Source organism: Pyrgilauda ruficollis, unplaced genomic scaffold (genome assembly GCF_017590135.1).
Source record: "Pyrgilauda ruficollis isolate IOZ18807 unplaced genomic scaffold, ASM1759013v1 scaffold72, whole genome shotgun sequence".
Taxonomy (NCBI): Eukaryota; Metazoa; Chordata; class Aves; order Passeriformes; family Passeridae; genus Pyrgilauda; species Pyrgilauda ruficollis.
This window is the reverse complement of record NW_024529044.1, coordinates 2,436,123-2,457,018: the sequence shown is the minus strand read 5'-3', so window position 1 is coordinate 2,457,018 and position 20,896 is coordinate 2,436,123. Positions and strand designations below refer to the sequence as shown.

The following is a 20,896-nucleotide window of genomic DNA, read 5'->3' as shown; positions in this document are numbered from 1 at the left end:
GGGAAGAGCAGAAACCTGAGGACACAGAGTACAAGTTGTCATCACATTATCATCACATCCTTATGCCAATTTTCAGAACCGTTTTTCAACAAGTTACTGATCTACAACATCTAATTTCTCTTTCCTGCACAGCCTTCTCTGTGGAGATGATTGGTAATTTCATGTATTTGGGGATTTTTCCCTTTTTTTTCTCTTTGCAATGCATAAGAGTTATTCCACAGCATATTTTGCTTTGCATAAGACACTTCCCCTGGCAGAGGCCACCTTCAATGGAAGTAGGAAATTTTGACAGTGGAAACTCAACATTTCTATGTGCAGGGAGTGACACAGCTAACATTCTGGCTGTAAACATTCTGCTTCCACCTCAAGGGACCCCTAATGGAAATTATGCTCTTTCTCATTTAAATAGTTGTGGGAAATAAAGAGTTAAGGGTCTACTGGGGAGATCTATTTCCAGTTGATAGTAAAAAGCTATTTTTAAAGACACCTAAAAGGACTCTCAGCACTGCCTGGTAGGAAGCATCACTCTGAACTCAAACCACACCTTTTAATGAGTTAAAAACATAAAAAAGTAGAATCTGATATCCACCTGCAGAGGTTCTGTAAGCAGCAGCAGCATTTCAAAGGAGTAAAAGTAACTCCACACATGAAAACCTGGGTGCTCTCCCAGAAATCCATCGCTGCTGGCTGCGTTCCCACACGCGCTGGCGTCGGAGCCCGCGCGGGGAGCTGGGCTCTCTCTGAAGCACAGGTGTCCTGCTCTTTGAAAATTGTTGAAATTCCTGTTTGAAAACATCAGACAAGAAGGCCACTGGAATCCCTGCACCTGTCAGGATTATTTATTGTTGGAGGAGGATGAAGAGGATAGGCTGGGTAAAAGCCACGCGGGGATAAAAATAAACAGCAGAAAATGAAAATACTTGATGCTTGGGTGAAGTTTTCTAAATGTGTTGCTAAATATAAAGGATTTGCTGCCTGGCTGTCTGCTCCTGGAGAGATGCAGTATGTTAATAAGCATTCATTCTCATACACTTGGGGAACAGGTGAGTATCTCCATCACAAGAGCAGAAGTGCAGGGATCAGAGCACAGGAATCCCATGGGAGCTGCCAGGAGAGCGGGAGCTCCCAAGCCCTTGCACAACCCAGATGGTGCCACCAGCTGGGTTTAACAACTGGTTTGACTCTGTTCCTGTTCCTGAAGGAGTGAAGAGTGCACAGCCAGAGCAGAGCCAGGGAAGCCAAGAGAGCAGTCTTCTATTAAATAGTAATTCTTCTACACAGCTGAAGTGTTACTGCATGTTATTTAGGCAGGAGAGACCAGAAAAATTCCTTTTATGAAATGAGCACAAATATATTGATTGGAATTTTGTACCATGTTTTCATGTGGGATGTATTTTACAGGTAAGTTTTCTGCAGAAAAGAGTCCTCCAGGAAGACCTGAACGCCTACCACGCCAAAAAGTACGGGCTTATCTTTGATCAATTTGTACCATTTCACACCTATGGGTCCCAGTGCTTGAAGTTTTACTGCTTAATTCAAACCCTCCAACATGGGTGCAGTTTGAAAAGCTCCTTATTTTCAGTAAACAGGCGTCTGAGAAGTTCTCCCCAGTGCTTAGTCAGTAGTGCTAGAGCAGGATTAGAGAAGCTGCAGGTGCTCTGCAAGTCTGGGCTTTGCCTGCGTGTCGAGGGTGAGGCGGCGGCTCCTGCACAGCTGCGGCTCTGCGGTGATGCCACCTCCTTTAAAGATGGAAAACAATGATGCAAGGCAGAATATTACAGATCACATCTTCAAAGGACCGGATCTCCACGAGCCTGAGCTTTTTTTTTTTTCTTTTTTTTTTTTTTTTTTTTTTTTTTTTTTTTTTTTTTTCTGAGACGTTTACGCCCCCCAATATAAATTATGGCAAGTGCTGCAGCCATAAAAAGCCTGGCTGTGCCTTTAGAGTAAGTGATTCACGTGGAGAGGTGAGTACAAGGAAACCTCCTAGGAAAGCCACTCCATCTTTACTGTATTTATAGACATTGATGGTGTTTCATATCTCACATGAGGGTTTCTGCAGCTAAGAATGTGTGCTCATAAAAATAGTGTCAGCATTTGAGATATTTAAGCAACTGTGAGAAGGTTACCAGTGTGAGAGTTGGTGAAAATATTAATCCTGAATTATTTGTTAACAGGAATTAGGTGAAAATATTAATCTTGAATTATTTGTTAAGAGGAATTAGCTAAAGCTAACTGGAAACTGAAAATGCCATAGATCCTTGGTAATAAGTCCAGCATAGGTAACTTTGTTAGATAAATAGAAAGCTCCAGACCCACTGCCCACTGGACCCAGCCCTGCTTTCAGCCTGTTTTTTATAATAAAAATAATGAGGTATAACTAACAAAAATCTCTTCCTTTTCAGGTAGCTGATGGACCCGTGGGATCTCCGTGATTGCCAAATGGACTGCTTTGAATAGGTTTGAAGATTTGGCTCTTGTAAATTATAATATAAAGATTAGTGGTTCTTTTGTTAGCACAAAAAAAATGAACTTCATGAAAACATATTCATAGCTCATGCCAGCATGGATTTTGTTGTATCTTCCTTCCATTATTTTTTTATCATTATTTTATTAGAGATTTATGCTTTTGATACACGGTTTGACGCCACGCTGAGCTTGCTTACCAAGCAAGTAGGCTTTGCTCTACTAATATTTTTGTTACTCCTTCCCAATACCATTTTTTCACTTTTAAACATGAAGAAAACCCCATTTTCTATTATTATTATTATTGTCCAAGATATTTTAACATATTTTGACATTCTTCTGTGTCCATGTGTTTACATAATATTAAAATATTATTATTTTCTTATCTTTTTGTTTTGACATTATTGTCCTGCTTGAGCATCTCACTCACCTCAGTAGCCAGGGGGGTTTTGTGTGGCTTTGTAAAGTGGGAATGTGTGCTGTGTTTCAAGGGATTCTTTGGCACAGGGATAAGAGCAGCATGGGGCACTGCAGGCAGCTCTGGCTGTTGGTTGGTTGGATACTCTGGGCACAGGGAATTCCTTCCTCATGGGCTGATAACAGAGCCAGGGGTGTTGTTGGAAAAGAGTCGTGGGTGATACAGCCTTGGTGCCACATGGGCATGTGCCAGCTCTCCACGACGGTCCCGGGAAGTCTGAGCAGGTTCCAGAGGGTTTTCTGGGCTGAGGTTTGAGGGGCAGTGGGAAGCTGGAGGATGTGGTCAGCCCTCAGAGCTGGCCCTGCCTCCCAGCCACGGGACAGTGCTGGTGTCTCCATGGCCTTCCACTGGAACAATTGCAATGTGTGCCTTTGGGTCTGGCTTTGTTGTTCCTGGGCACCATCCTGCCAGTGCTGTTGGGATCAAGGCACAGTGCTTGAGAAGGGGCCAGGAATTCCTGTTCCAAGTCCAGCTGTGGCCCTGGCAGCACCAGGGAGACCCTGCTGCTGGGGATGGCCCCCTCTCCTGCCTCACCACGGTGTCACCAGTGCTCCTGTGCCACAGCCTGGGTGGAATTTGGAGGCTCCCTCTCTCCCCTGCGTGCCGTGCTGCCAAGTCCCAGCTCACCAGCTGGGCTCTTATCTGCTCCTGGCACCGAGATCAAGGAGGAGAGGCTTTGGCAGGCTGGCTCCATCCACCCCTCCTCCTGGCAGCCCCCTGCCAAACCCAGCTCTGGCTGCTTTGCTGGTTGTCAGCCCAGTCAGGGCCTGGGCAGGTTTTCCACCTTCCTTAAATCAACAAGTGATTCTTCTAATTACAGATAAGGCTCCTGTGATAAAGGAGGAGGTGCTGTGGCAGGTGCCACAAAGCCTGGCCTGGGGGAACGGGGAGATGTAGGAGCAGGAATTGTTGATGATTGAGCTAATTGAAGGCAGTAAAATGTTTTTACCCCAAAAGGTGCAGGGCAGCAGTGGCTGGGCTCTGCAGGAGGAGCAGGCTGTGGGCACTGGGATGTACCCACTGGGCATGGCCCCGTGTCCAAATGGCAGAGATGGGGACAGGGACAGCTCCTCTCATGCCTGAGGGAAATGAGGCATCTTTGATTTTTCTTCTCTGCTTGTGTTTTTTCATTAAATCTGTGGGGGTTTAGTGCTTTTGACAGCCAGGAAAGGGTGTATATCCATAAAAAAACACATGGACACTTCTCACTACTTGAATTCCTGAATTTCCTTATTTTTGATGGAATTGGGTTGCTGATGTCACTGATGGTCATAAAGCAGTTTGAGAAAAGTAGATGTTGGTCAATCAGGGGGTTTCAAAACTCTTGTGGAACTCTCTCCAGCATCAACTACAGTTTGAGGACCACTTTGAAGCTGCTGTTGAACCTTGTAAGAACTTAAATGTAAGTTTGGGTGGAGTTCTCTTGTAGCTATTAACATTGCTCTGATCATTTTTGTGGCAAGTAAGAATTACAGTCCAAACTGAAGGATTAGAAAGATTTCCACAGTTATTTCTTGCTCTCTGCCTCTCTTTGCCCCACTTGGTAAGGAGTTGCCAGCTGCCAGGAGTTGGCTTCGTTGTCCCTAAACAAGCTCTGGCCAAACCAGCTTCAGTGTGGTTACAACCTTGTTTCTATTTTATATTTAATGCACCGATTTTGCTCTGTGACAGAAGATTGTTTCACCCTCTATAAAACCCCCCAAAAAGTCACTGTAACATTTTTCACCAGTACCTAGGGAGGTGACCTTTATCAAGGTGACACTTTATTTCAGTGCCACTCACAGTTCTTGTGTTACATGGAACAAAAATGCTCCTTTTTGGCCCAGCTGGAAGGAAAGGGATACAAGGTCCCTCCTTCTGCTTGTGTCTGCAACAGAGCTTTAATTGTGCAGGGGACAGCAGGTACTCCTGGTGCTTGCCCAAATCTCTCCTGACTGTGGTGGTTTCAAACTGAGAAATGATTTTGCTGCACAGAAAAAAAAAAAATACTTTATAGTGATTAGAAGAAAATATTTATTGAATTTTCTGGAAAACAGGCACAGCTTTGATCCTGATGCTGAGAGGTCTTGACAGAGAATCTCTATAGGATCTGATTTTTTAAAAATTCTCTTAATGCACTGAAAGTCCTCCCCAAATCAAAGAATGGACTGGAGGCAGCACACTGCTAAATTATACTTGGTCCCATTTGGAGGGTACAAAGGAAAAGTAAGATGTCAGATATTATATGAAGAAGTTTCAGAACACAAGGTCATTTTAATTCAGACTTTTTTTTTTCCAAGGAACTATCTTTTCCAAGCTTTGATATTTTCTTCAGAAAGGTCATTTCCTTTAAGCCTTTGTCATTAAAGACTTGTTCTTTAAAGTGCTCTATCAAAGCGTGCAGAAATTGCAAGTTACTGAAACTAAAATGCATGATCAATTTTAAGTCTGCCTACTAAAGCCCTCTTAAAATTAGATGTGCTCTGGTACTGGTGGCTTCTTTGATAAAGCCAGAGGAAGATATGCAGTTGGTCAATTCAAATCACCAAAAAAAAAGATGATAATTAAATAAAACTTTTCCTCCCTAAATTGGAAAAAAAATTGTGAAAAAGCATTGAAAGAACTGAATGAGGGTCTGATCCTGCAAAAATGTGTCTTGTGTGAGAGAAGGAGGCAGTGTGCTGCATGTGGGAGCAGTGTGTAGCACTTACACAAGGTGATTGAGCAGCTTTGTGGTGTTATCTGGCATTTGTCATAATGTAAATAAGGCAAACCCCTGGATAAAATATCATTTATTTATCATTTGCTACCACAATTGGTCTCTCCTTCACTGACAGAGAACCAGGGAACAAAAAGAGTGGAGATTGTCGTGCCCTTGTTCTGCCATCCCTAATCCCAGTCTCTTTTCTTCCCTTTATCCCATGAACTGTGGGATAGTTCATCCCATGAATTTATGGCTACAGGTCATAAGAGCTTTGCTTCCTTTCAGGCATCCTTGGGAGAAGAGATGTTTTCTTTCCTGGTAGTGCTCCATCTTCTAATAGCAAACCTTAATTTTCCTATCAACCCAGATATGTCCAATATTCAGGGCAGTATTTTCAGCAGACTCTTGGGGAGGTGGACATGGAGCTCACCTTCACACAAGGAGGGTTTAGAGCTGAGAGCTCCTTTGGGCAGCTCTCTAAAGCAGTTTTATCTGCAGAGCTGGGTCCCAAAAGTCCCAAATGCTCCATTGCTCCACGGACATACAGCTTAGTGGGAATGGAGATGGGCTTTAAATGTGGCAACACATGATTCAGACTCAGTATCAGGGCTGAAAACAAGGAAATGTGTGTTGGTAGAATGAGCAAAGTAAAGGAACGCCTTTATCTCAGCTGGGCAGTGAAGCTGTAATAATAACTTCCACCTTTATAAAATCTGTTCAACAGATTCATACTTTAGGAATCTTGTTCTTCTCCCATTGAAACCTCATATCAAAGTTTAATACCAGGCAGAGCTGACCATCTTTTCAAAAGAAGCTTCTGAGTCCTAATTCTCTTGTTGTCTCAAGCTTACACTGAAGTTAACTTTGTGCAGTTTTGCCTAAATAAAGGATTCAAGGAATTCATTAAAACTCTCGCCCTGGAATCCATCAGAAACCTGCTGGTGGAAGTGGTCCTGGGCTGAAATCAAGGATGCAAACCCACCCTTGGCTCTTCACTGAGGAGTGCTGGGGGCTGCAGGACTTGTTCAGTGAGATTCAGCTGGCCCAGGCTCATGTGTGTCACATGGCACTGAAGATGTGGCAGCCAGTCTCAGGATCACAGCTGAACACTCTTCTCCCAGAGCAAGTGTTTTTAGAGGGGGATTTCTCAGTCTGACTGATTCCTTTAAATTCAGAGCCCATCTAAACCTCTCACCTAAATTTTATAGAGTCAGTTTTCATACAGCCAGACTCACTGAACATCTGAGGGTGGTGGAAAAGCAGACCTAAGGAGGCAAATGACCCCATATGCATCTCATGATCAGTCAGAGCTTGGATGTTTGCAAGGCTGTGTTTAATTGTGCTCAGGAATGATGTTACATCTTCTGAGCCTTAGCAACACTTGCTTGTCATCTTCTTGTTTGTTCATCCTTGTTGGATGAGGTCACTGATTCATTTCAGTGTAGATCTGAACCTGCAGTGAAAACTCTGAATGAGAGCTGTGCTGCTCTGCCCAGGAGATCCTGGAAGCACCCCCACAATCTGAGGTTTGCCCCAGCACAGGGTGGTGGCCCTGTGCTGCTCCAGTGCCTTTGTTCAGACCTTTGGTGTGTTCTTCCTGCACCACTGGGCTGCTTTGCTGCTCTTTGAAATATAAATACTGGGCATGGCAAAATGGAACCAGGCACCTGCACCAGGGTCCAGCTCCCACCCCACACCCTGCCCCAGCACAAGGGCCACAGATGATGGACAAAAAGCTTCAGGACAAACCAGCCCCTTCCCAGAGGAGCACTCCCCACCTGAACCTTCAGCCTGACTCAATAAAGCCCATCTGCAAACACTCAGCCTTGAGCCTGCACTTCAGTTCAGGCCTATCCCCCTCCTTGGATGTGCTGGTAAATAGGGACCTTCTGTGGTTTCAGCCCCACAGCCAGCATGGATGGTGACTCCTGTCTTTAGTGCAGGTCATACCTGAGCTGGTTCGTGCTCCCAAATGTCTCCCTTGAAGCTTCCTTCTCTAAACAGCACTGCTGTCCAAACAGAATCTCTTAGGTTGGAGAACTTTAAGTCATTGAGTCCAGCTGTATCTCCACCATTTTCCTGCCTGAAAAATCCTTCAGCCCCCTGTGAGCTGCCTGTACACCCTTGGTGTCAGCAGCTCCAGCTTTGCAGTTGGGTGACTGTAGAAAGGCTGGTGCAAACATCTGTTCCACAAAGGATGGCTGAAGTTCTTACCCCTGGTAAGTTGATGGGGTAGAAGCAGCTTTTATGTGGAGTGGGCTGGTTTTTTGGTGTTTTATTGGGGCATGCTGGTGGAATCGGCGTGTTTAACCTCTCTGGTGGGTCCAGGAAGGGCTGTAAATTATTTCCTTTCCCATATTTCTAGTGGGGGCTGATCCTTTCTCTCCAGGCAGTGCAGACCCATGTTTTTAGGTGCAGGAGCTGTTGTGGCTGTGCACAGCTGGCCTGTGATGCTGAGCCTTGTGCAGGATCCAGCCCCTGGGTGACCTGGTGTGGTGCCACTTCAGCAGGTGTCCCCTCAGGGTGTCAGCCCCTGGGACAGCCCCTCAGGGAGCCCTCCCTCCCTGTCACTGCACTTCTATCCTCCAGAACAGCAGGGCTTTGCTGGGCTTGAGCTTTGTCATATCAATGTGGGGGTTTGGTGGCACTTTGGAAAATAAATGCTGTTGTGGTAATCCTGTAGGAGAACGGATGGGAAGTGCTTGGTGGTCCCTCTGTGCTGTGTTGGCAGAAGATGCTGGGTTTGGCCCATGGGGTTGTTTCCAGGAGCATGGTCAGTGTAAGGTACAGGGTTGTGAGCAAGAGACTGAAAAATGCCAAGCGTAAACTGAAATAATATTTTAAAATTTGTGCAGCTTTCTCACTGATGTGAGCAAATCTCTCTGGATCTTTATGCTTCTTTTTTTCATATAACTGCCATTTCCAAGTAAATGTACGTGTACCCATATGAGTGCAAAGCTGTGAAATAGCTGCATGGATGCTTAGAAGCTTCTATTTAGAGATCTGAAGACTAAAAGGGACTTGGAAGTGGCCTAGGGACACTGTTCTTAAAACTTCCCTGAATTAATTTTCTGGTTCAAATCCAGTGGGTTTGGCTGAAAAAGACCATCTCTATTAGAGAAAGAACTACTACCCAAATATTACTGAAGTCCTCTTTTACATTGTTCCTGACTGTGATCAGAAATTCCTCCCCTGAATTTGATGCTATTAATTACCTTCTCTTTTTAATTTGTGACTATTACTTTTTGATGTCACTTTTTGCTGTTTTCACTCCTCTTTGCACACTTCACCTGCAATACTGTTCCATCATTATAAAAGCACAGTTATACATTAGTAGTTATATATTATACATAGTATTATAGCTATATAGTTATGTATATACATATATAATTGTGTTTATTTATTTATTTATGTATTATACATAAGTCATAAATATATATGGCACAGCTAAAAATATTCTGCTAACCAGAGGTTGCAGTTATTGGTCACAATTTTTTGTGTTTTCCCCCTAAGCTGATTTTTCTCCTAATTTTTCCCAGGCTGGTGGAAGCCAGTTCTGTGCAGGGGCAAACTCAGAGCTGTCCTGCTTGGGAACCGAAAGTTGGGTTTGGGAGAACAAGAGGGAAAATCCGGCGGAGGAAACACCTCCATGAGTGCCTGTGGTCAAAGCTTTGCTGGAATCGCCCTGGGAGCAGTGCTGGGTGTCCCCGGAGGCTCCTGCAGATGTTGTACCCCGAGGTCACAGCCTTTGCCCTCCCCTGGGGCAGGGGGAAGCCTTTCCTCCCTGCACCGAGCATTTGAAGCTGTGTTTTCAAAACAGCGCTTGGGGTTTGATGCTTTGCCTTGATTGGGATGCCCCAAGGGCTCTTTGATTGAGCGTCTTCACAAGCTAATGTTCTCCAAGAAAGCCAAACAGCCTCGGTAATTAACGATGTGCAATTATGGGTGGGTTTATTTGTATCCTGAGCTGCCATCTGGGCTGTGCTGGGGATGGGGGTGGGATTTTGGGGGGGCTCAGCTCACAGCTGAGCTTCGGGAGGGGATGGAGCAGGGAAGGTGTGAACCCCAAGGCTAATTCACACTTTATATCTGCAGGCACATCTGGGTTTAACCTTTTCTTACCCACGGGGATGTGAAGACGTGGTTGGTCCCTCTTTAAGCACTCGGGTCTGTTGTGTTCCCTGCAGGCAGAGCAGTGTCTGGGCAAAGCAGCTCCAGGGAAAGCAGTGACAAGGCAGAGCATTACGGGGAGGACGGAGGAGTTTATTATTAGCTATTTACAGCAGTGCTGCCTCCTGGATGTGTTGGAGTTCTAGATGCTAAAAATTTTAAGCTTGCTGTACTAACACACTTTTAACCCCCAAAAGAGCACTACATTTAACCTAAAACCATAGAGAAAGCCTCCAAAATTGATTAACAACACTAAGATTACAAGTGTGTAGTTTAATTAGAAGTGTGTAATATCACAAGGTAAAAAACTTAGAGTTTGAAGTTTTAGAGTATAGTAATATATATAGAACAAGATAGAAGTTTTAAAATAGAAGCTAGTCCTTCTTCTTCATCATTTAAGTAGTATTTTGTAATTAAACAAAAAATTCCGCGTTGCGGACTTCAAGTAATTAGTCATTAAATTGAAAGTAAAAATAATTTAAGTGTCATTTCTTAATTAAATAGTTTAACCTTAAAGGACCTTATAAAGAAAAATAGTTAACCATTTTGTAACCTGCTAGTAAAATACGACAAAACTCACTACCTGTGAGACTATAACACAGACAAGAAAAAATAAACATTCAAATCTAAACACAAAATACTGTCTTAAATACCTTCAATCCCAACCTCAGCAAGGAAAAAAAAAAAGCAACGCAAAGCTAGCATGCAGCAGGGATGTTCCTGAGCACAGATGAAAGGCGGGCTGGCAGCCTCTGCTCTCGGGCGGCCCGCGGAGCCGAGCGTGTTGAACGCGGTTACGCGAGCGAGGCGCCGCTGCCAAGCCGTGTTTTCCTCCGTGTGTGGCTTGACAGAACATCGTGTTTAACCTCACAGTAGATGGGATAAAACAAGGTGCTCTGTCAGGACTATGAGTTTGTGATTCTGTCTGCTCCTAAGCTCTGTCTTCCACTCCCAGCTGTGGCCGCTTCCGTCGTGCGGGTACGTGGGATGTTTCTGAGGGGACACAGCAGCCTAAAAACTTGATCTTTTTAATCTTAATTAGGTGTCCTTCCAATTTATGCACCTAAACCACTTAACCCCATGGAAAAATGCCTTCAGTCCCTAAAGAAAAGCCCTTGCAGTGATTTGCTCACCAGCCTGGCCCACATGTGCTCTTATCCAGATGCTGTCCCGGCTAAAAGCAGCCTCCATTTAGTCCCAAGTGTTGCATACGTGTTCAAAACATCTTGTAGAGCCCTGCATGGGAGTTAATGTGTAGCAGGGCTCTCAGCTCAGCATCTATGAAAGCTGTCCAAGGCAAACCCATCCCCAGCACGTGGCATTCCCATCTGGAGAAGGAGAACAGGGACCCAGCTCCATCCTGCACGGTCCATGTATGGAAAAGCTCGAGTGCTGATGGTTTCTAGCACAGCTCCCCAATATAATGGTGTAATAATTAACAACAGCATCTGAGTCTCACAGCTCCTCACAGCCTGTTCCCCCCCAGAGCTGATGCTGGGTCCCAGAGCCCCATCTTGACTGTTGATCTCCTTGGGGTAGATTTGAGGCATGGAAGATTTGTTGCTCGTGCTTGGCACATCTGTTTGAGAAATCAGATTGGCATTTCCGCTGGGAGCTGTGGAGAGGGTTGCTGCAGACCCCCCTGCATGGACCAAGGCTTGAGGGATGATTTGTCAGCATCTCTTTGTTGTTGACTCAAAATCTTGCACCACTCAGTGGTGTGGGAGAGAGCCCATGATGGATAACGGGATCTCCCTGCTCCCAGCCTGATGGATGGGAGCTGTTCATACGTGGAGCCTTCTCCTGGGGGTGGTGTGATTCCAGGGCTCTTCCAGGACAGCTCAGAGCACCCCCTGAGTGTCCTAACGAGCCCCCTAATGAGCTTTGTTCGGGGGACTGCAAGCACAGCTGCCGTGGGGACAGCTGGGAGACGCACGGAGCTCCTGGGCCCTCCATATGGATGCTCTTGACCTCTGAGGCCTCTGAAACTCCATGTGGCTGCTGAGGACACTGGAAAGGGTCAAGCCCCTCTCCACACCCCCAACAAAAGGAGGGTTTGGCAGACACTGCCAGGACCAAGCTGTGAAAAGGTCCTAGAGGGAGGTGGGGGAAGCACTGGTGTTCCGGGGACGCAGATTTGCAGCGCAGCAGAATTCCCTTGTAAACACAGCCTGGAAAAGCAGCTCCCGCATGCACAAACCTCACTGGGTGCCCGGTAACTGGGGCCAGACGAGTCTAACAGGGCTGGGATCCAGCCACTGCCATGGAGAGGCTGCTGCAGCTCGGCTGGGGTGACTTTGAACCCCCTCCCCATCCCCACAGCTTTGTTATCGGGGCTATTGTGGGGCTGCCGGAGCCAATCCCCGCCAGCCCCGATTCAAAGTCCAGGTGCCAACCAACTTGAACTCTCCAGCATCCCTGCCGTGAAGCAATTATTCCCTCAGACACATTCATTGTTCTCATTACACCATAAATTGTGAATGAATTAAACATGCACTTACCACTATGCACCACAGCTGTCAAGGAAAATAACACACCAATATCACGCGGGGCTGGATCCCGCTCCTCTCCCAGGAAGGTTTGCTGCTCACAGGGAAGGAGGCAGCAGCCAAGCTCTCTGGGGCTGGTGTTCTCTTTATGGAGAGGCCAAATCTCTTTCCCACTTAGAGCAGCTCAGGGCAGGACTGTGTCCCTTGGACTTGATGTTTTAATTATGGTTTTTCTCCCCTTTTGGCCACATCGATATGGCTGCCGCGCATGGGGGAAGGCTGGTCCTGAGCTTGCAGACATCCCATGTCTTACTTGGGGCACAAAATCCTGCTGTGGGTATGCGAGGAGAAATCCAGCCTCATTTTGGGCTGGTGAGATGAAGCCACTGGAGCCCCTGTGCCAGCATCAGGACATGCCTGGCCCAGTGAGTGCTGGGCTCGCTCCCACGAGCATCCCAGTCCACACTGGGAATTTCACTGTAGGTGCCTGAGAGCTGGCAAGGGAAGCTGCAAAGGAAAGGTGATTTAGAGGGAAGCTGTGAAAAGGTGATTCAGCTGCCTGACTTGATTTTAGGGTGCTGGATGCACTCACACACACAGACACTTTCCCAAGGAGCAGCATGAGCATTTATTTATTTTCTAATCTCTGCTCCATATCCACAGAGTTTATAGAGCTGGAGCAATCTCCTGGCGTGTCCTGATAAATTCCCTGATTGTTCCTGCTCCAAAGAGAGGACCTGGAGCTGGCAGTTACCTTGGGGTACAATGTTGGGATTCACCAGACAGGATTACAGAGGGGGCTTTTCTTCTGAGTGCGGGAGCTGGAAGTTTGTCTGCATTTCTCTCCTTGCACTGCATCTCCAAGGAGGTTTTCACTTTCTAAGAAGGATGTTACCCACTGAGCTATTCATAGCAGTTAAATGAGAAAAGGGGTTAATAAAATACATGGTAGAAAAAAGAAAATAAGATTAGAAGGACTGATGTTTTGGCTGTGAGGCCTTCAGTGGGCTGCAGAGAGACGGGGGAAAAAAGGAACAAGATTATTATTTCTTTTCTCTAGCTCAAAGAACTTCATGGCCAGAATGGCACCACTAATCCAATTTTCTTTCTAACAAGTATTTTATCAACACCTCTTTCTTTTTTCTCCCCTCTATTCTCCTTCCTTCAGTCTCTACACTGACATCTGATTAGCTGCATTAAAACTAGTTTCAGCTCCAGGCTGGCTCTGCTCTGTTCCTGGGGCTCTCAGGAGCTGGGGACCCCCAGGACTGTGCCCTGCTCACGTGTGCCTGTGCACACACAGTCCCTGCACTTTCTGGGCACCTGGTTTTCCCTGGCTGACCACAGCAAAGTCTCTTTTCCAGGCGCTCGGCCCCGCTTGGCAGAGGATCAGATGCAGCTCCACTGAAAGCAAACAGCCGCCTTTCCGAGGGAGTAAATATTTCGCAACGTGTTACTTCAGTCTTATTTATTATGAACATGTTTTCCCTTTTATCCAGGGATTTGCCAACTCTCTGGAGTCACAAAACCTCGCCGCGGCCTCGCGAAGGGCGGCGTGCCTCTCCTCCCCCCTGCCATTCCGGGGGATCCAGAGATCTGGATTTCACCCAGCCCTGCTCCCCTCTGGGAGAGGGGGATGTGCTGCAGGAGCCTGGCATCGTCCTCTGCTCCTTCCCAGGGACACCTGAGGTGGCACATTTGGTGTGAGCAGTGGTGTTGGGTCGTGGATCAGAGTGCGGAGTTCCCATTCGGACCAGTCTGCCCCAGGATGTCCTGGAGGGGTTTTGGGGCAATGCATTCCTATAATGTACTGCCCCAAAACCCCTGCAGGAGGAGAGGAGTTGCTCTCCTGTTATCTGCCTTCTCTCCTGAACCTGCTGGAGGGAGAAAAAGGGAAGATCTGGTGTGAGGGATGGTGCTGGGGGAGACCATCAAGAGGAGACCCTGGAGAGGACCCAGAGGAGAAAATGAATTAAAGCCTTAACAGAACCTGATTCATCCTTGTCAGCCCATGACTCCTGTCTGGCTGGGGGAAACTGCTGCTGCACTGACCTCCCTTGCTGGAGGTGTGATGGGGCTGGGAGGGTCCTGTGGCCCCAGGCTCTGCTCCCCTGGGCAGGTGGGCTTTGGTAGTGCTGTGCTTTCCTTCCCTCAAGGGTTAAGAAAGCAGATCCCCTCCCTGCAAGGTTTGCCTGGGCCTGGGGAGGTTCTGAGCTGGGGTTTGTGCACCTGTGAGCACAACAGCAGCTCTGACACCACGGGGTGCAGCCTTGCCTGGGTCACTCCTGGTCCTGGAAGATGAAATTCCCCCTGAGTGTGTCAGGATCAGAGATCACAGGGGAGGCTGCTTGGCCACCCTGCTGCTTTCAGAGGGATTGGGATCATGGAGAGCCAAGAGATTTTTTCCACTGTGTTTGAGTCTGTTCCTCCATATAATGAGCTGGGGAAAAAAGGTTGAGTAACAATCATAGTGCAAGAGGAGGTGTCCCTGCAGCCAGCCCCTCCTGTGGGATGGGGCCAGCCCTCCATGGGATGAGCCCATGCTCCCCAGGGTTCCCAGCAGCTGAGGAGGCTCCCCAGGAGCTGGGCTGTGCCCTGACCTAGCCCAGACAGCCTGTCCAGCATTTTTACAGGAACAAGGAGAACTTTATTCCTTTGTTACCTCCTTGGATCACCTCCCTCTTCCCTGAGCATCCAGGTGCTGATAACTGGCCAAAGATCAGAGCAGCTGGAGCAGGAGTGAGCGGCTTAGCCTGGCTTTGCTGCCACAATTTGGGATTACTGTTTAGGCAGGAATTAGCTGGCACAGGGACCCCTCCTGGACCTCTGAGCTCCTGCATGGAGGGCTCTGAGGTGGAGGAGCAATGACCCTCCATGGCTCCGGGTGTGAGGAAGCATTTTGGGCTGTTCCCATTTGTTCCTAATCCTTCTTGGCTCTTCCCTTCACTGGAAAATGAGACCGTGTTGGAACACGACCTTGGTTCAGCATATTAATTAGTGGGATGTTTAAGATAGGTCAGCAGTTAAGTGCAGACAGGCACGGTCATGCTCAGGGTAACGTCAGGGGCTGGGAGTTAATCCTGCCATTCCAGTGGGGTTCACTCAGCACCAGCTGGGGGAATGGCGATCAGCTGGGTCTTTGCAGTCAAATTTCAGTTTTGATGGGAAATCAAAATGTTCTACAAGCAGAGAGGAGTTTCTGATTCATGCTTTTTTCCTCCCCTCTATTGCAAAGCTGAAATTCCAGGGCCTGTTTCAGCCAAACCCCAGAATGTGGAATTCTGGGATGCAGCGGTGATCTGTAGTGGACGTGGTGGTGTGACAGGGATGGGTGACACTGCCATGGCCCAGCCACTGTGTGCTCCTCCACTCCCCCATGCTCTCCTTGCCCAGGCTTCCATGGGAGATGCCATCTGGGTTTGTGAAATACAGAGTAAAAGCTACACCTCCCATGTTGTACTGAGTTTAAAAAAGAAGGTTATTTAGTTGCAATATAGGGTTTATCGGGATTTTCTCTGAGTTGGCTCCGTTTTTGTTGGAAAGCCTTTCCTGTCAGCACATTTTCCACTGATTTGATGGACAAGACCAGCAGGACCCCACTGAACCAGCAAGTGACCCCCCAGTCCAGGCAGTAGCACGAGCACCTTGGGGTGCACCAGCCACCAGCCGTGACCTCCCTCTCTCCATTTCTCCATCGCAGATGTGGTGTTTGATGTCCCTGCCTGGTGTCACCTCTCCCACCAGCCCTGCTCTGGACCCCCAGTGCCACGTGCCTGCTCCACAGCCACCCCTCACACCGTGTCTGTGCAGGCTTCGTTAGCATTTCTCAATCAACGCTTTCTCATTAGTGGCTGGGGCCACTGGGAGCTTTGAATGAAGGTGGAGCCAGGCCAGAAAAAGATCCTCTCCTGAAAAATTATAATGAAAGCAATAATGGCTGGGTCCTTGAGCAATGCCTGCCTATGACAATTGTTGTCTGGAGGCTACTTAATTACGAAACTCTGTTCTCAGCCTCGGGCTTCACGGTCTTGTGCCTTTACTCTCTCTTGAGCAATGTTTTATTGCTATTGTCCTCAACCTACTTCGTATCAAGTTCAGAGTATCTGAAAGTTATATGAAATATATGTTGGTTCTCTATTCTATTTGCACAAATTTCTTGTATTGTGGGGTTTGTTTGGTTTTTTATCGGTATCTGAAAGCCTAAAGCTGGGATTATCTAAAGGATTATAGGAGAATTAGGCACCCAAAGCCAATTGATTTTTCGCTGTGAATTAGCCAAGTGCATTTGGAGGGCTGGAGGTTTTGGTCTGTGCTCATGGTTTCAGGTCCACCTTGTAGCTCCTCGGTAGAGAGCTCAGCTCAACTCGGGTGGCCTTAAAAAGGTGCTGAAGCAGGAGCAGTCAGTAGGCAAGTGCAGGTACGAAGAGGGAGACGTGGCCCTGAGACATTAAACCGCCTTTGAAAATCTCCTTCTGACTCCCTGAGGCTCTCTTGAAAATGCCACTCTAAGTTACCATCAATTTTGATAATTAAGCACTGATTTAATTTTAGAGTAACAATAATTGTCAACATTTTCCAACCCAAGCACCTTAAATTAGACACGCAGCTCCGAAGGCTGGCGCGGGATCAAAGCGCGGCGGCGCGAGGTTTTTGGGAGATGCTGAGCACACAGCGAGGTTGTGCTCAGGACTTCACAAACCCAGGCCATGTGGGCTTGGTCCCCTGCCAAACGAGGTGCACTCAACATGCGTTTCAACACCTCGCTTTAGGCACCTCGGATTAAAAAAATTAAAGGCAAAGAGCTGGCTGGGAGCGTTGCTCTGATTTTCCCCGGATGGTGAAAGCGCAGCTTGGCTGTGCTCTGTGAGGAGAGGGCTGGGTCACACCTCGGAGCCCATGCAGGCTGAGACAAGGATGTCCCAGGTGGCTTCTCTGAGCCTCCTCCCCGGGCTTGCCGTCCCCAGGAAGGGACTCAGCGTCCCACGGTGGCTTTGTGGTGGCAGCGGGGTGCAGGTGGCAGGGATGCTGCCGCTGCCAGGGAAGGGCAGGAAGGATTCCCTCTGGGGCATCCTACGTGGGATGGAATCCTTCCAGAGAAGGAATCGCCCATGTCCTGCTGGGATGGCCAACGCTTGGGGACCCCTTGTTTTGGGGTGGGGGTCGCTGCTGGGGCCGGGGAGGGTCCCCAGCTCAGGGCACCCAGCCCGTGTCCCGGCCGTGCAGGGCGAGGTGCCCTGGCCAACATCAAAGGCTGATGAAGCCAATCCTGTGCTGCTATCTCTGCTCGCTTTGATGAGCCTCACCTCGCCGTGCTCCCCACGCCCAGCCCCACCCCGGGCTGCTGCTTTTGCTTTATTTTTAGCAGTGATTTGGAAATTGCTGGTTTTTTTTTTTTTCATTCCCCCCTTTTTTGTTCCTCTTCATCTTTCTTTTTTTTTTTTTCTTTTTTCTTTTTTTTTTTCCTTTTCTTTTTCTTGCCAAGGCTCTGTCAGAGCCCCCCGAACCCCCAGCCAGCCGTTAAGGGCACATTCACACCTCTTCTCCTTGCCTTGTCTCCCCTTTATTCTTATGAAGCTCTCATTGATTATTGCCCTTAAATTCCTCAGTCCGGTCATAGATAAAAGGATAACCACTTCAAAGCAAAGTGTTAAGAGTTTAACCTCGAGCTAAAAGAGTGGACAACAAGGTAATTGAGGGTAATAACTGATCACAGACCTACTTTCAAAGGCACATGCAAGCCTCACTTTCAGATGGCTTTAATTTTATTAACATTTGTAGCAGCTCTAGATGCTTTTGAATCATTACAAACTTCAAAGCTTGAGGTAACACTCCAAATGGAGAACCTGACACCAGGTTTTTTGTTCAGGCCCACATCATATTGATAGTCTCTCTTGCAAGCATGTAACATCTCTTCTCAAACTATAAAAACCTAGATGAAGAAAATATTGCCAATAGAGAAGATCAAAGCTTGAACCTCCCTTTGAATGATCCCAAAGAAGTCAAAACAGAAAACAACAAGGGGAAAAAATGCATCTATATTACTCCAACTGTCTTTATCCATATTTAAACTTGTCTGCTGAGGCAGATGAGGATGGATCATTCTCCCTGAGTTTTATCAAACTATTTGGCTGATCCTCTGTTTCTCTTTGGGCATTTGGAGTTGGCCCTTTGTCTTTTTGTGGCATTTAAACCCAAGAATTTGAGAACAGCACATAGAGGAACAGCCCTGACCCAGCTGGGAGGGCAGCCAGGTGAGGCAAACCAAAAAAATATACTTATAAACTGAAAACACAGAGACTAAAATGAAAATTATAAAAACACCCACAGTGCTCCCTTCTCCAGCCCCTGACAATGCCAGGAATAAAGGTCATCTGTGGATGCTGAGCTGGTTTACAGCCAAATGGGGTCAGTGCCCCCGTGCCCAGGATGTGCCCGTGGGCACCCCGGGCTGGGTTTGCTGCTGCAGCTCCTGGTGCCTGATCCCAGTGCAGCCATTCCAGGGCCACTCGGTGAACGAGCCCAGGAATTGATCCAGGGTATAAATAGCCTTTTTCTTTGTCTATTTTTTGTGCGGGAAGGGTTATTTTTAGCTGGGTGAGTTCCCTGAGCTAATGCCTGAAGCATTCACAATGAAGGGGGTGGCCCAAGGAAACGGGCTGGCCCTGCTGCCAAAAAACACATCCCTGCTCCCCTCTGCAGAGGGGCTGCTGCCACTTCAGCTGGTGCCCAGGCTCTGTGCAGCTTCAGTGGCCAGGGAGAACCTCCCCAGACTCTGCAAAGTCATCAAGAGAAGAAAAAATGACTTGAAATATTTTTTTCTTACTGGTGTGCAGCAGGTTTTATAGTGGTGTAATCCTTTCCTCCTGATTTGCATGGGTGTAATAGCAGTATTAGGCAGGTTATTATTTTAGTGCACTCCAGGACAAAGGGCTGGGTTTGACTCCAGGGTGTTGAGCAGTGTCTCAGCTGTGACTGCAGCAGAACCATGGAAGGGTTTGGATGGGAAGAGACCTTAAAGCCCATCTCCTTCCACCCCCTGCCATGGCAGGGACACCTTCCACTCTCCCAGGGTGCTGCAAGCCCTGTCCAGCCTGGCCTGGGGCACTGCCAGGGTTGGGCTGGTCCTCCTGGCACAGCTCAGAACTCCCAGAGCCATCCCAGCTGGAGCACAGTGGGCTTTTCAGGCTGAAGGACAGGGCTTGGTGACCAGCTCCAGGTCTCTGGCCCAGGGTCTTTATCATCTCATGGGTGACAGATCCACATTCCCAGTGCTGGCTGTGTCAGGTGTATCACAGGAGAGCCTCATTATCCGTGTTCACTTCAAGAGCAGATGTCAACGTGTCTGAGCTTGTGGAAGCCACATCCTTTTAAATGTATTAAACAGCTCTGTCTTGAGCCTGCTCCGATATTACATTCTCCATGAACTGAAATAAATTTAATATTAAAAAAATCAATTATAAAATAACATTTAATTTATTTTAATATATAAATCAATTTAATAGAATTCAATTTATTTATAATATAAATAAATATAAATATTTATTTAATAAATACATTTAATGTAATTTTGTATCTGCTCTTGGGTTGGGCATGTGCCTGTGTAACGAAAGGACAATGGTGTAAATTGCTTAAATCTATGGAATTTATTAATTTTATGGCCTAAAGTTATGGCTGGAAGAATAATCAGCTATTCCAGCATTTCTTTCATTGGTTCCATCATCAGACAGGGTGGATAACTGGAAGCCAGCACTAAAACATGCCACAGGTGCCCAGGCAAGCCCTTGCAGACCTGGACCTGCACAAGGTGTGCTCAGAAATCACTGCCCCTGTGGCCAGCTGGTTCCTCTGGAGCTGCTGCCGTCCCCCAGGCCAGCAGGGAGCAGGAGGTGCCCCGTTTTCCTGGGAGCTGATCATCATCCCCATGGGGATGAGAGATCCACCACGGCAGTGCTCTCGTTGATGTGAGCAGCCAGGCGTGGGATGGGCATCACAATCAAAGCGTTATTTCCATGATTTCCAAAGTTTTATTTTCCATTCCCAAGCAAACCCCTTCATCCATGACTGAGGTGAGGTAAGTGTTCTCCTTCCAGCTTGCAGGGGGCTTGTGTGGAAGCTCTTATTTCCATTCCATGCACGGAGGGGAACAGACCCTAAATGTATCTCTGACAAATTCCTCAGAACCAGTGATTTTTGGAGGTGAAACACCTCTGAGTGTCCTTTGGAGGTGTGAAACACCACAGCAGTGTGGTTGTCCTGCAGCCAACCCCGCTCTGCATCACCCACAGCAGGATTTCAGCTTTTACTGCTTTCTAGGAGTTTTTAGGGCTTCCCCCAGGTGGAAATGGTCCCATTACAAACTAAACTTATCTCAGGAAGCAGCAGCTGGGACTTAGGAGGTGACAGCTCCCCTCAGTGCTTCCTGCCATGGTCACCATCCCCTGTCAGGGGCTCCCCCTGCACCATCATTAATGAGCTGATCTGCAGCTTTGATTAGAGCGGCTTTGATTAGTGTGGAGGGGATGTGCTGGCCTTTTCCAGGGGTATAACAGCAAGGTAGGAACTGCTTCAGTGCCAGAGGATCCTCCTGGGGATGGGCTTTGTTCCCTGGAA

At 47.5% G+C, this 20,896-nt stretch overlaps 1 protein-coding gene across 4 annotated transcripts in view; it reads left to right on the top strand.

Moving 5' to 3' along the window:
• The window catches only part of CEP112 (centrosomal protein 112), a 160,662-nt gene extending 157,811 nt beyond the window's left edge, over positions 1 to 2,851 (top strand). For all 4 annotated transcript variants that reach the window (XM_041485834.1, XM_041485835.1, XM_041485836.1 and 1 more), the window contains exons 26-27: positions 1,402 to 1,460; positions 2,406 to 2,851. In XM_041485834.1, coding sequence (XP_041341768.1) covers positions 1,402 to 1,460; positions 2,406 to 2,409 — 63 coding nt within the window. In that variant the 3' untranslated portion in view covers positions 2,410 to 2,851. The remainder of the gene's footprint in view (positions 1 to 1,401; positions 1,461 to 2,405) is intronic.
• Positions 2,852 to 20,896: the final 18,045 nt, after the last annotated feature.